The sequence below is a fragment of the Thalassophryne amazonica genome, chromosome 3, assembly GCF_902500255.1.
Source record: "Thalassophryne amazonica chromosome 3, fThaAma1.1, whole genome shotgun sequence".
Lineage (NCBI taxonomy): Eukaryota > Metazoa > Chordata > Actinopteri > Batrachoidiformes > Batrachoididae > Thalassophryne > Thalassophryne amazonica.
Window position 1 is genome coordinate 57,511,660 of NC_047105.1, and position 15,016 is coordinate 57,526,675.

Below are 15,016 nucleotides of genomic sequence, written 5' to 3' on the forward strand. Positions count from 1 at the left end.
GGAGGAGATGGCAGGTCATGTACCTTTACATGCTTTCTGTGGAGGACATCGAAGATGTGTACATATTCGGCTTGGTGGTGACCGGCTTTCTGATGTGTGGAGCGGGCACTATGCTGGTTTACCGGAAAATCAAGAAAGTGGAAGCAGCTTTGATTGGTTCTTCCAGGCTGCCCTACATGATTGATCCGATTGGGAAGGCAGTGGCTGCGCAGTCGGCGGGGGTTAACCGCACGTTGGAAAACATCTTGAGCAGAATTGCAGCCCTGGAAACCCGCTCTGACTGTCTGTGAAGACCACATTCTACATTCAGATGCATTGAGAGCCACTCTGTTCTCAGAACTGTGGAATCTTTCAGGCGTCTGCTAATCTGGCTATTCATTTGGCTTCCCCAAATACAGCTGCACTTCAAGGTCGCTGTGATAAAACCTCCTCAGAAGATCAACACTTAAGCCTCGCTCCCTGGTCTTCCCCCCTCCCCTCAGCTTCTCCAGCTCTGACGTTGACTGTGTTCAGGACTGCTCAGGACTGCGCAGGGCTGCCCCCTCCCCCTCCAGGATTGTCGGACAAGGCCATTGACGGCGCCAAACAGGCTGCCTCCGGAGTGTTCTGATAAACTGGACCTTTCAAATCTCGGTTGTCGTCCTGTGTCCTTGTTTTTGTCTGTGTGATTATTGTTTTTTGTGCTGATGGGGATTTTTTTCCTCATTGCCGCTGTGTAATGCAGCAGCTATGAGGGCTTTTTTTTTATCCTTTTCCCTCGTGTTTTGCTTTCATATATATGTTTTATGTACCGGGTCGGCCTATGTGTTGTGTGTGTGTTGTTTGTTATGGGTCGGTGTTGGTTTGCTCAGCCCTGCTGTTGACCAAGGCAGGGATGTACATCTGGAGCTGGTCCCAGGGCACCTAATGGCGACTTCTGCTCCTACTGGCAATTAAGATGGGTTAAATGCAGTAGACACATTTCATTGTGCAGGGAACATGTTCTTCTGTGCATATGACAATAAAATTTCTTTGAATCCTTTGAATCCTTGAAGTTTGCTTCAGTGGTTTCTACGGAGTGTGTGGGCCAATGAGCTATTCACTGTTAAATACAGATCAGTGGATTAGGGAGTAAAACACTAACAGCCCTGATAAATAAGATTGATGTGATGTAATGGATTCCATCTGTATTGGATTATTGTAGAACCCTCAGAGAATTTACAAATATGTCTAGTTCTATTTTTTTTTTTTTTTCATTTAAAACTTGCCTTGTTTTATCCTGCTTATAACAGGTAGGGCCTGTTTGAATACATTCAGTAATTAAGAAGCATATCAAGTATATCACTGTGATGTACCAGCACAAACAGTTTGTAATTGCATATGTATGCAATATAAATGTGACCTCCATGTTTCTCATTACATTTATTTTGTGAATTTATTTTTACACAGAAATGTGATATTTCCCTTTTGTCCCTTTGCTGTTGTTTGTTGTGTGGGCCACCCGAAGAGGAGGTACTGCTGGCCAACACCAGAGGGCGCCCTGCCTGAAGCCAGGCTTCAGGCACCAGAGGGCGCAGTCGCCGCCTGGAGCATCCGGAACTCGGATTGACAGCTGTCACTCATCCACTCATCATCCACTCATCATGACGCACCCATAAAAGCCTGGAGAAGACACCACATCCACGCCGAGAAATCGTCGACCCGTACAGGTAGACTCTCAGCCGTCTTTGCAGCTAAGCTTTTGTTGTGACGTTCATTACATCTGAGCTGGTAGCTGATAATCAGTGACTTTTTGAGTTTGCAGTTTATTCCACTTGTGTCTGAGTCTGAGGGAGTTGGTTGGAGCCGGCGTTTCCGCTCTGCACTCCAGCACTCAACAAGTGTATACTTGGTCTGCACGGTAACTCACAGGACTTGTGAAAGCAGGAGGTGGAGGCGTTCTTCTCCTCCAAAAAAGGAGTCAATTGCTGACTGTTTGCTGGGTGTGTTCACTCACACTCACTCTTAACTGTTTCTGTTTCCTGCCAGCAGTACCCGATCTGACAGCTGGAGACGGTGGCCACCTGGGGACTCAGGATTGGCGGCTCCGGGGTGTTCCAGATCCGTTGGCGGTGGAAATCGTGTGGGTTCCGACTCCTCTCTGGACAGGCGTCTCCTATCCTCGAGCCTGCCCACACTACACCAACTTGAAACTGACTGTAGTATTGACTGTATCTGTATTCGTTGTGCACATTTCACAACATTAAATTGTTATTCTTGCATTCCCATTGACCGTTCATTTACGCCCCCTGTTGCAGGTCGGTGTCATCACACTTTTCACAACATTGCTTTCTACATCCAGCTTTTATCATTCTTAACTGATAACACTGGACAAGTATTATAGGGCAGCTTTGTGTATTTAATTTACTGTTCTGCAATAAATACTATTCATAAAACATGTGACTACATGAATAACTAAATAACTGAATAAACAGTCTTTGTCCTGAGTCCATGCTAGCTGGACAATCATTATTCTAACTGGGTATTATGTTAAAATTAGTGGAAGTAGTTTCTGAAAATCAAAAATCATCAATGCAACAGTGTTCATCGAGAGTTATCAGTACAATACTGACAAACAGAACAGTCCTTAGTCTCACAGGTTTTTCTGTATTCTTAACACAACACATATATAACATAAAAAACACATGAATTTACCAACATATTTTTTTATACAACATGCAGTGTGTGGTAGTAACCAAGAGCAAAATTTTTATTTTCTGAAGTTAACTTTTGTAAAGGAGTTTCTGAATGTTTTAGGGGGCTTACAAATCAATTTGTTGCCAAGACTTCTGAAAAGACTCTTTTCACCATCACACGTGCAAGTGAAAGGGCACCAACTCAATCTCTCGCAAAAATGGTCTTTTATCATGCACGTCTTATCTTACTCAAGACTATACATGGCGACACAAAGCTGCTGCTACAGTCTCAAAAACAAAAGCGACAACTCATAAATGACTTTTTGTGAAAGGGTTATTCATTACTGATCAATGAGCAAGGCTTCTAAAAAATGTGAATCCATTCAGTTACTCTCAAAAGCTTTTGATTCTCATCAGCTTTGAGTCAGACCAGTTCATAGTACTTTCCTGTTTTTGGATCAAAATACTGTTTCAGGCAAGGATCATAGAAGAGATTCAAATAGTCATCACCCTCATTCTCCTCTTCATTCACTGGCTCTTCCCGTCCTGTAAGAATGACACAAAACCACTCTTAGAAACAACTGTTCAAAACAAGTGCAATTAACAGAACAGAAACTATTGAAATTTGCACAGATAAAGTTATATATTCAGTGTATGCGTAATGTATTACACTTCCACTGGTATGGCATGCCAAATATGATGAGGCGCGTACTCTATTAACTATTCCATAGACAAACTGAGGAGCTTTGATGGCGGGGTGACCTTCAGACTCCGGTAGACTTATAAGTTTTTCCATCGTTACCACTTTTTCTCGCATCAATCAAGACCTGAGATACCCAGAGCCACTACCATATTATGAGGTTGTAAAGAGATTCCCTGCAATCCCACGACATCAAAGGACAGGAATTTACCTGTTAAACTGACGGGCAGTTAAATGCAAAAAAAGGTTATGGAACGCTCCAGGAGGAACATTTTATCTTATCAGAAGTTCAGTAACGATAATGAAAACTAATTATAAGACACGTTGTGTAAGAGGTTTAAAAATGGTGTTGTAAACCAAAAAGGTTTCGTCAATTAACCTTGTCGATTTGTCTACAGGGTACGGACCTGTAATGAGCCCGCTTCTTGTGACCTACGGAGTTATGTGGAGAACAGTGAGCTTCGCTCTTACGGCTTTTTACCCTCAATTAGAGGCAGTTTTACACATTGACTGTACTCACCATACTGTGAAGTCTTCTCACACTTCTGTATGTTTCCATTATTAAAATGTGACACTGAAATTGGAAAAGAAAGGGTGTCTGTTACCTTTGATTAGATCTTCAACCCAGTTCCCTGTTGTGCCTGAGCTCATCCCCTGGTTGGGAGGCATAATGGGAGGACTGAGCACTTCCATCCACTCCCTAGGGGAAAGACCATAAATAAACACAGTCACGACACACGTATCATTACACTCACTGTCCTAACTACTGTAGCTGGCGCATTAAATTGCCTCGACGAGCCATTATTAACAATGAAACCTCCAATCATCGTTTGCTCCCAGAAAAGCCAAGCCTGTGCAAGATTCTCAACCTCAACTCAACTCAACCTTTATTTCTAAGGCACATTTAAAACAACAGTAGTCAACCAAAGTGTTGTATATAATTAAAAAATGGGCATCAAGTTACCCCAATCCTAAATAAATGAATTAAAAATAATAAAAGTTCAACAGACAATAAAACAGATAAAATACTAAGTAAATTAAAGGGTAAAAAGTAGTAGGAACTAATTTAATTTGATTTAATTTTATTCTATTTACATAGTGCCAAATCACAACAAAGGTGCAACGCATAACTAAGATTTAACCTTACCAACCCCTAGAGCAAGCACACAGGCGACAGTGGTAAGGAAAAACTCCCTCTGATGATATTGAGGAAGAAACCTCAAGCAGACCAGACTCAAAGGGATGACCCTCTGCTTGGGCCATGCTACCAAAAGACTACAAACAAGGTAAATTTGTCAGCATTAAGCAATAGCAAATACAGAAGAAATACTAAAGTGAAACAGAGATCTAATTGCTCATTTAGGAAATGCCAGAGAAAAGAAATAGGTTTTTAAAGAGGCCTTAAAAGTCTCTAGGGACAGGGATGATCAAATATTAAAAGGGAGACCATTCCAGAGCATGGGGCTAGCCGCTGCAAAGGCTCTGTCACCTCTCATCTTTAATCTGGTTTTAGGCACCTCCAGCAATACTTGGTCAGAAGACTGTAAGGCTCTGGTTGGGGTGTAAGGAAAAAGAAGCTCTGAAAGATACGCTGGGGCCAGGCCATTGAGAGCTTTAAAGACAATTAAATGAAGTTTAAAATCAACCTGGTAACAAACCAGAAGCCAGTGAAGAGTAGCCAAGACCAGTGTAATGTGGTCGCCCTTTTTCTTTCCTGAAAGAAGACGAGCAGCAGTGTTCTGAATAAGCTGGAGGCTGTTTAGAGAGGTTTGATCCAAGCCAACGTACAGAGCATTACAGAAATCTAGTCTATTCCATTGTCCTTAGCCACGTCTGCTGCCCACTTAGCATTGCAGCCTCACAGTTTAGACTGAAAGATCATTTATTAGATTCCGAGTACGGGTCTTATCCTCAGCGGTATCTGTGAGAGGGGTGCTTTGTTACTTTCTAAATGAGTTTGTCCTCTCTATTTGAGGCTCTATTGTACACCAAATAATTTTGAGTGCACTAGTTTCAGTCAGAATTAAAACAATGAAGCAAGAGAAAAAGATGGAGGCTGACACTGGATGAATTACTGTTTAAGAAGCAGTGCACGCAGAGCCATTTGTGAAACTGAATTCATCTTCATTTTACATCATGCGTCAGCGGTGCAATTATGCATTTGTTTCTTTTGTGGACTGTGGACTGACTATACGCTGCACTTTAACACAAGTACATCTATTATTGTTTGTTTCTGCAGTGCTGCTCTCACCTGTTACAGCCAACACATCAAACCATATTAGCAATTTGGTCTTTGATAGTGCCTCTTCGGAAAACTAGAACGGCACTCTGAGAGCTCATACCTCCACCAAAACCTAAAGTGCTCGAACAGGCACCTACTCTTTATTATTATATTATTATTTATTTTTTTAGGCTGAAAAAAAAATCCTGGATCCTCCTCTCTATTTACAGGCATTTCAAAAATTCATCTTTAGGCGTTTCTGTAAAGATTAGTGGGCAGCATGGTGACTTAGTGGTTAGCACTGTTGCCTCACAGCAAGATGGTTGTGGAATCGCTCCCCATGTGTGACCTTTCTGTGTGTGTGCATTTTGTTTGGGTGCTCCAGCTTCCTTCCACATCCAAAGACATGCAGGTTAGGTGGGCTGGAAACTTTAAATTGACAGTAGGTGTGCGAGTGGGTGTGAATGTGTTTGTCTGTCAATGTGTAGCCCTGTGAGAGACTGGCATCCTGTACTCCGTCTCATGCCCTAGGACCAATAGGATAGGCTCCAGTGTCCCTGTGTCCCTTAACTGGAGTAAGCGGGTATGGAAAATGGATGGAATGGATGTAAAGATTTGTGAAATCATACCCCCCCCCCCCCCCCCACACACACACACACGTTCATTTAATATTGAAAGATAGAGCATTTTCTCAAAAACTCTGGATTGTTATCCAGTTCCATACTAAATATCTGATGTTCACAGATATTAGCATTCATCAGGTACATGTGCATAATCTTTCTTTCAAACAGATCCATGCACTGTCTCTAGAGCACCCCATCTTGCAATGTTAAGGTGTGTTTACACATAACCAACACGCGTTACGAATGTCATATTTCTGTCATTCGTGACACATTCCTGACATTCTTAATGTGACTTAACGCATCTGAATAGGTTTCTTAATAGTGCGTGTTGGTGCGTGATATTCTTGATATTCGTGGAGCATGTTTTTGCCTGTCAAAAAATCTTCCACAAATGTCACACACCACCCTCATTTCGTCTCATGTCATGGAGGTCGCAACTGAGTGTATTGATCCATCTTGATGAGTAGTGATCCTTAATAGAACGTGACAACGTTCATAGTGGTTCCTGTGATGGTTCTTGGAGCCCAAACTGTCACGCGTTATTATGAAGTGACACGGAAACTGTCAAGTTTTGACATGACTTGTAACGCAGCGTCACATTTCACTGCGCGCCACGACAAATCAGTTTTCTGTCACATGCGCACAATTAAACTCGGCTCCAAATGTCGTTCCACAGTTCCTGCAGAAGCTCCTCAGGATCCTCCTGCAGGTGTTCCACCTGCTGTTGTAACCAATGAGCGGGAGAACGAGTCTCAGCCAGAGGAACCAGAGGAGCAAGAGGAGACTCGTGCAGCCAGACATCTCTGCACCTGCTCCAGTCCGGCAGAGGAAGAAGCGCACGCACAATTAAACCCTGCTGCACCGCATTTAGTTTGATTGCTGACACCAAGTCGCCTAAAAGTCTAATTTCAGTGCTCTTCAGCGCGCTCCTGCAGGTGTTCCACCTGCTGCATGTGCCTGATGTTTGGGAAAATGGGCGAGACAAGAGCTGCATGAAGCCACACATCTGCCTCTGTCCTCCTCCTCCTCTCTGCGCCACTTCATGGCACAGACCCCAAATATGCATGCAGTCACAAAGTTCTTCTGAATAACTGGAGCAATCTGAATTCGGTTGGATGAATATGGATGTGTGTGTGGAGACAATTCACCTCGTTCACAACATGACAGAACTTAACGATGCGCTGTTACGCGCAATAGCGTGCAACAACACGGAACACTATGCTTGACTGTGCGTAATGGTTCCTGATAATTCTCCAGCGACATGTGCCATTAATCGTAACGTGTGATAACAGGTTGCAGCAGTTCCTGGGGACACCTGACGCCTCTGCCCCGAATCATCACATTCATGATCAGCGGCCAAGAATGTGTACTTTGTGGCATTCATGACTTGGCGTCGTTATGTGTAAACGCAGCATTACAGAAAGTGAGGAAAACACTATATATATATATATATCTGTGGTTCCGTCCCTGAACCCGATCCACCCCAAAGGAACAAATGAACAGTCAGCCCTGAAGACATAACCTTATCTGCAGGGGGTCATAAGGATGTTCAGGAGCAACAAAGGATCCAAACTAGTCACAGTTTTAAACCCGCTTTGTGGTATGGTTCGGCACATTTGATAAACTGTTGATGCAACACTTTCAACAGGCTGCATTCAAAGCATTTCATTCCATTAATAGAACTGACTGTCAGGCAGGTTGTTCAGGAACGGTTGGACACAAATGCAAGGCAGCTCTGGTTTTTAAAAGGCTTTATGGAGGAGGTTAGCAGTGGTCGGTACACACAGAAGCAGCCCAAAAAACACAGCAGTACAAAAAATCATCAGGCTAAGGTGTGGTCGATCAAACAGGCAGGAGGTCAGGAACACAATGAGGCAGGCAGGACTATGAAATGTAAAGAACTTCTTCTTAGGTTGAGCATATCTCAGCAGGTTTTGGTCCAACCACCACATACTGCTATGGAGGTGGATGCGCCCACTGATTTACAGATTTACAGATTTTGATGGTATCTCGCTAGGTGCGCTGATGCAGCTCGTGATGTCTACTAAAAGCACAACCTGTTTATTTGATCCTATACCAACAAAACTGTTTAAGGACCTGTGGCCCATTCTTGGGCCAACTGTGCTGGAAATTATAAATCTCTCATTAACTTCTGGATCTGTTCCTAAATGTTTCAACTCTGCAGTGAATAAACCATTACTAAAGAAATCCAATCTCGACCCTAGTGTATTGAAAAATTATAGACCAATATCAAATCTATCATTTTGTTCTAAAATCCTGGAAAATGTGGTTTTGCGACAGCTCGTGGACTACCTCACTGAGAATAATCTTTTTGAGCCACTGCAGTCTGCTTTTAGAAAATATCACTCCGCAGAGACAGCACTTACTAAAGTAGTGAATGACCTTTTGTGAGCAATGGACTCAGATACCACTACAGTCTTGGTGCTGCTGGATCTTAGTGCTGTATTTGATACTGTGGATCATATTTTACTCATTAGGCTGAAGAATCACTTTGGGATTACTGGAATTGCTCTTGCATGGTTGACGTCATACCTGTCCAGTTGTTCTTACTGTGTATTGTGTAATGGCACCTCCTCTGATCATAGGGACATGACGTTTGGGGTTCCACAAGGATCCGTTTTAGGCCCCCTGCTTTTTTCCCTTTATGTAGCACCCCTTGGGAATATACTGCGGCGCTTTGGGATTCCCTTTCATTGCTATGCTGATGACACTCAATTGTACATGCCAATAACTGCTGGTAATCTCATTCACATAAAATCTTTGGAAGATTGCCTTGCATCAGTAAGAAGTTGGATGTCTAGTAACGTCCTACTTTTAAATTCTGATAAGACTGAAGTTATGGTTCTTGGTCCAGCGAGGTATTGGTATCAATTTGATCAGCTAGCACTTAGCTTAAGTTTGTGTGTTATACATCATACGGATAAAGTGAGGAACCTTGGAGTAATTTTTGATCCTACGTTGTCCTTTGATCTCCACATTAGAGACATTACGAGGACTGCTTTCTTCCATTTACGAAATATAGTGAAGATTCGTCCCATCCTGTCTATGGCTGATGCTGAGACTTTGATTCATGCATTTGTCTCTTCTAGATTGGACTATTGTTATGCTCTATTTTCTGGCTTACCGCAGTCCAGGATTAGGGGTCTTCAACTGGTTCAAAATGCTGCTGCCAGACTTTTGACACAAAGCAGAAAGTTTGACCACATTACGCCCATTTTGGTGTCTCTGCACTGGCTTCCAGTTGCTGCAAGATCGGATTTTAAAGTACTGTTATTAGTTTATAAAACTGTTCATGGACTTGCACCTCCCTATCTGGCTGACCTGGTAAGCCCCTATGTACCAGCTCGGGCCCTGCGTTCTCAGGGTGCAGGACTTCTATGTGTTCCCAGGGTGAATAAAAAGTCTGCCGGTCACAGAGCTTTCTCCTACCGTGCCCCAGCTCTGTGGAATGATCTCCCGGCACACATTCGGCAGTCGGATACTATGGAGACTTTTAAGTCACGTTTAAAGACTCATTTGTTTTCCCTGTTTTATCATTAGTGTTATGATGTGTTTTTATTCTTGTATTCTTTTATGGTCGTCTTTTTATTGTGTTTTAAATTTTTAATTCAGTTTTTTTGGGTTTTGTTTTATGTTGTGTGAAGCGCCTTGAGACGATTTCATCGTGAATTGGCGCTATATAAATTAATAAATTTGAATTTGAAATTTTAAAGAACAGAGTTGGAGAGAAGCCACAAGGCGCATTGATACTTTAAGAGTAAATAACAGATTATGATTAAAAAAAATAGCAAGGTGGTACTTGGTTAGAGAAAAGTTAATCAGATTTGTTCTTTTCCATTATTCCATTCCTGGTATTTCAAGAACAAAGATCTCTACATATGCTGCAGAAGGACAGACACAAAGTTTGAAACACCTCCTACACACTCTTCAAATGGACTCTGTAGTTTGTCTGTCTGGTTAGACAGTAACAGAAAAAGTAAGCGATAAATACTGACAGAAATTTTTGAAGTGATGGTCCTTGGAAAATGGAAGCGTTGATTGTATTTTGCTCACTTTTTTTGCACAGTCCCTCTCTCTCTCTCTCTCTAACTCTCTCAATTACTGAGTTGGTCTCCTTTTACCTCTTTCAAGATGTATAAAGAAGTGGCCTTGTGATACCATAAAGAGCTACATATATCTTGGTCAGAACTCTGATGCTAATCTGGAAAGAAAAACAGGAATGAAATGTACAGAACCCGTTTGTGATTCCCTGTGGTTCACAGATCAGGTAGGCACGTCACGCAGTCACACATGTGGGCAGTCACATCAACCTTCCTGCTTGTGTGGAGTAGTGAGGGCAAATCAAGGGACACCTCCGGTGGGCTTTGTCTTCCTTTGGGGAATTAAATGAAAATATTGAAAGAAGTGCTAGAAAGAACTGGTGATTCATGATGTGTAAAGAATGCATTTTCAAACGCCTTTCCACCCAGGAACAGACGCTTAAAGTGCTTTACAACTGTTAATAAATACCTTAGAAATGCATATGCCATATAAAATATTGATTTCAGACTCTCTAAAACCCATTTTAATACATTGTTGCATTTCTGCTGGGGGTATGTGAGCTTAAGAGCGATGACTCTCAGCAAGTTTGCACTGGGTCAATATGTTCTTGATATCTGCACAGTAATTATTGTACTCTTGTTAATATCTTGTTGTTAACAAGATATACTTTTGTCTGTCCCAAAAGTATATCTTGTAAAAGCTAAGCGGCTTTCATTATCTTGTTATCATGTGAAAAGACTGAACAACAGACTGCGGTTCCACTAACACAAGGCCCTGCTTTTACGTCTTTAAAGTTTGACCTAATTAGCCACATGGCCTAAACATGACATGGCATTTTGTCATCACGTAAGCACACACATAGGAGGATCATTTTTTTTTTAATCAGTGATGTCAATGGATGTCTATAAAACCTTAGTGTAAATTGTGTTCAGGGTCTCTTTCCTGAACAAGCTCCTGTATTACCTCGGGATGGTGAGGACCCTAGATCTGGTATGATTAACTTCACATAAAATTAATTAAACTGTCCTTTTTGTAACAGAGTCTCGTTGATTCAGTACAGACCCAAAGAATTCAGGGTCTAACACAAAAATGCATCACATTCACCCTCACTCACTCACTCACTCACACACACACACACACACACACACACACACACACACACACACACACACACACACACACACACACACACACACACACACACACACACACACACACACACACACACACACACACCTATGACAGGAGCTACCATGCAAGGTGCTGAATGGGACACCGGGAGCATTTTCAGGTTCAGTGTCTTTCACAAGGACACAAAAACATATACAGTTGAGGGGATTAGCCGGGACACAAACCAACCACCCTGCTGAAGGACAACACTACCATTATGTAGTGATTAATGGTTTGATATTCAGCAACACCAAACTGAAATAATGGGAAACCTGAAATTCTTTAATTACTGGATCAGTGAGGTTTTTTTTTTTTATAGCCTACATGTGCAATAGCACCATTATGAATACTTTTGTAAGAGTTGAACCTCCGTTCCTCTCACACTCTTTGGTACTTTCAGTAAGTTGTTATGATGGCAGAGCTGTACTTCAACTTTCCATTAGTATTCAACAGAATCAAATTAGACTGTCTCAACAATGTGACATCTGCCCATTAAAATACAGAGTAGGATTTACATGGTCTGTTTAATTTTCAATTCAACTTATTTCTATTGTTCAAAATTGTAAACTCAGATCAAAGCACTACACATGACTAAGATCTATACCTAATCCACCCCATGAGCAAAAACGCTGGTGACAGTGGTAAGGAAAAACCCCCCAGGGGGCACCAAAGAAGACAGAGGGCACCTGCATTCATGTATAGATAGCAGTAAAGCTGCAACTGAGACAACCAAATACAGACCACTGGTGGGAGCTAACATCACTGAAAACACAACAACGAGACACAGATCCAGTCCCAGAGAAACAGAGTGCGCAGTCAGTGCACGCCATAGCCGGAGTCCGAGCAGCATGGTGCTTCCCCTTCTCTTCTGCTTCTTTCGCGACTTTTAACTTGAACGCCGCCGAGTAGCAACTTTTGCGCTGAGCCATTTTATGTAATTGTGAAGCAGCTACTGGATGCAGAAAAACAACATTCTTCTGAGTCTGCACCGCTTCTCTTGCATGCAGCACGCAAGTCCGTACATTCCATAATGCCATACTGTGTACAGCATGCATGCATGCATGCACGTGCACGCAAATGATCATCAATAAACGCCCATTCACAAAAATTGCAGGCCACCAGTGTTCACAAAAATTGCAGGCCACCAGTGTGATTAATGGAGTAATACAGTATGTTGAACAATAAAATACAAGGATTTGACTTGAAAGCCAAATTAAGGCCATGCTAAAGCCAAATTACATTTGAAGACAAAAAGCAACCCGGTTTCACTGTGTGTGCTGGTGTAAATCATGAAGTGGACCGAGTGATGTTCAGGCAGCTAACAGTCAGTGCCCGACGTTATGCCATGATTATTGATCAATATAACTGTCAATCTGTTGTACATTTTCAGATGCACTCTGGCTTATTTTACTTTTTCAGCTTTATCAGTGCCTGCATAAGTTAAAGCACTGGAAGAAATGATTTATAATCTATAATTTTTTAAAAGACAGTGTTGACTGGAGTGAGATATGGTAAATGGACTGCAGTAATATAGCGCTTTTCCATCTGCATCAGATGCTTAAAGCGCTTTACAAATAATGCCTCACATTCACCCCGATGTCAGGATGCTGCCATACAAGGCGCTCACTACACACCGGGAGCAATAGGGGATTAAAGACCTTACCTAAGGGCCCTTAGTGATTTTCCAGTCAGGCGGGGATTTGAACCAAGGATCTTCTGGTCTCAAGCCCAACACCTTAACCACTAGACCATCACCTCCCCTATGATATGCCCTTTAATATAGCCACTAACAAGAAGTAGCTGAACAAACCTGCATTAAAGGCCTGACAAATCATCCCTATATATCAACTCTATTGTAGTACTGTACAAATCCAAAATCACAAAAAAAAAGATCACTGTCCAAATATTTGTGCCTGACTGTATTATTAAAATAAATGTGACACGAAAAACTACAATAAAAACACACACATGCAGAATTAATTTGTGTCTTTTTTATACACACTGAAATATTAATTAACATTTCAATTGATATGCATTTATAGGATAATTATCTGTACTGAGGTGCTGATTTTTCTTTTCATAAAGGCATTCAGCACACCAACAGTACTTTGACTGCTGGGCAGGAACAGTTAATGAAAGCTGTTTTTCAAGGACAAGGTGTTGTGGCTGGCGTGCCTGGCTGGCTTTTGTTTGTCTTCTGTTTCTGTCTTTTGGTTTTCCTTCCAGGTGGTGCGCGTTTAGGACTGAGTGGCTGTGTGGCTGAGTTACCAGGACCTCACCCTGATCACCTGAGGCTGATCAGGTGCGGCTCGTCAGGACTCACAGCTGTGGTGCATCTACACGGATTGGAACATGGTGGCATTTAAGTCTGGAGTACACAGTGTGTATTTGCCAGAGACTCTAACTTGTGACCAGACGGGTGAGATCGTCGTCTCAAGAGCCATCTCATCATCAGTGGATGCAGAGAACGTCCAGGTTTGATGCATGGTCTGTGAAAGAGGAGGGGGTGAGGTCTCACGCTCGTCAGCACACTTCCTGAGGTACGTTAGGTTTTGTGACTAACATTTATACAGTCAGCAAATGTGGTGTCCCTCACACCTTATTATATTGAGCTGTATGTTAGTCATTTAATCAGCTTCCACTGCAGTGGAGTTGTGAACAGGGTGTTCCATGCCTGCAGGGTGGGAAGCTGATTTGTAATTAAGCCAGGAAGTGTTTGCTGTTTGTACACCTTTGAGCGGTCTCTCTGTGTGTGGAGTGTGGACTCACATAATGATTTCTTCTTTCACAGACTCGGTTTGTCGCGGCCACCTGAGGGGTGTCGGCGGGGTCCTTGGGTCCGAACTGGTTCTGGCTCTGGACCGTTTGTGCTGCTAGGAGCGCACCGTAATCCACCATGCCAGACCGCGCACTTATTTGTTGTATTTTTTATCACATCACTGTTATGTATTAAATTCAGTTATCCTTTGTACCGTGCTCTGCTTATTTCATACTGGGTCCTTCAAACACTGGTCGGTTCTCCGGGTTGCGTCCGACACATAACAGTAGTCTCTGGCCAAACATCACGGACCCAGCGGTAGCAGAGACGGTAACGCGCCGGGAAGGCGGCCGCAGACGTTCAGAAGTTATCCGGATCAGTTGCGGGTGCTCTCCGCCCGGATGGTGCATGTTTGAGAACCCATTACTGAATACTGATTTGAGCGCTCTTGCAGCCGTGTTCCTGTGTGTGCCTTATCCGTGGGTCGTGGTGGAGTGTGACTGGCGACGGCTTCGTGTCACACTTCGATCCGGATAAGAGGTTTAAACGGGAGCTGCAGGAGTGGGTCTGTAATGGGTGAACGCGCACGGCGGAGCTCTGTGGCACGGGTCGCTGTGCTTCCTGTGTTACAGTTGTAGCCCCGTTTCCCCGGGTAATGATAGCTACTGCGTCTGTTGTGCAGCTCCGGCGTAATTTAGTTGAATCACATTTTTGGTTGTGTGTTGCACACAGCTGCGCACAGAAAAGCAGCTTGAGTTTGTTTTCTCTGTCACCAAAGGGGGTTTTTCATTTTTAGCACTCTGGCTCCCTCTTGTGGTGACTGAGTCA

General features: G+C 42.8%; 1 protein-coding gene across 1 annotated transcript in view; it reads right to left on the reverse strand.

Moving 5' to 3' along the window:
• Nucleotides 1–2,878: 2,878 nt before the first annotated feature.
• Nucleotides 2,879–15,016, reverse strand: part of cfap20dc (CFAP20 domain containing) — a 234,756-nt gene continuing 222,618 nt past the window's right edge. The window contains exons 18-19 of the mRNA XM_034167573.1: nt 3,960–4,054; nt 2,879–3,200 (exon numbers count right to left, since the gene is read on the reverse strand). Of these exons, the coding sequence (XP_034023464.1) occupies nt 3,079–3,200; nt 3,960–4,054 (217 nt within the window). The 3' untranslated portion in view covers nt 2,879–3,078. The remainder of the gene's footprint in view (nt 3,201–3,959; nt 4,055–15,016) is intronic.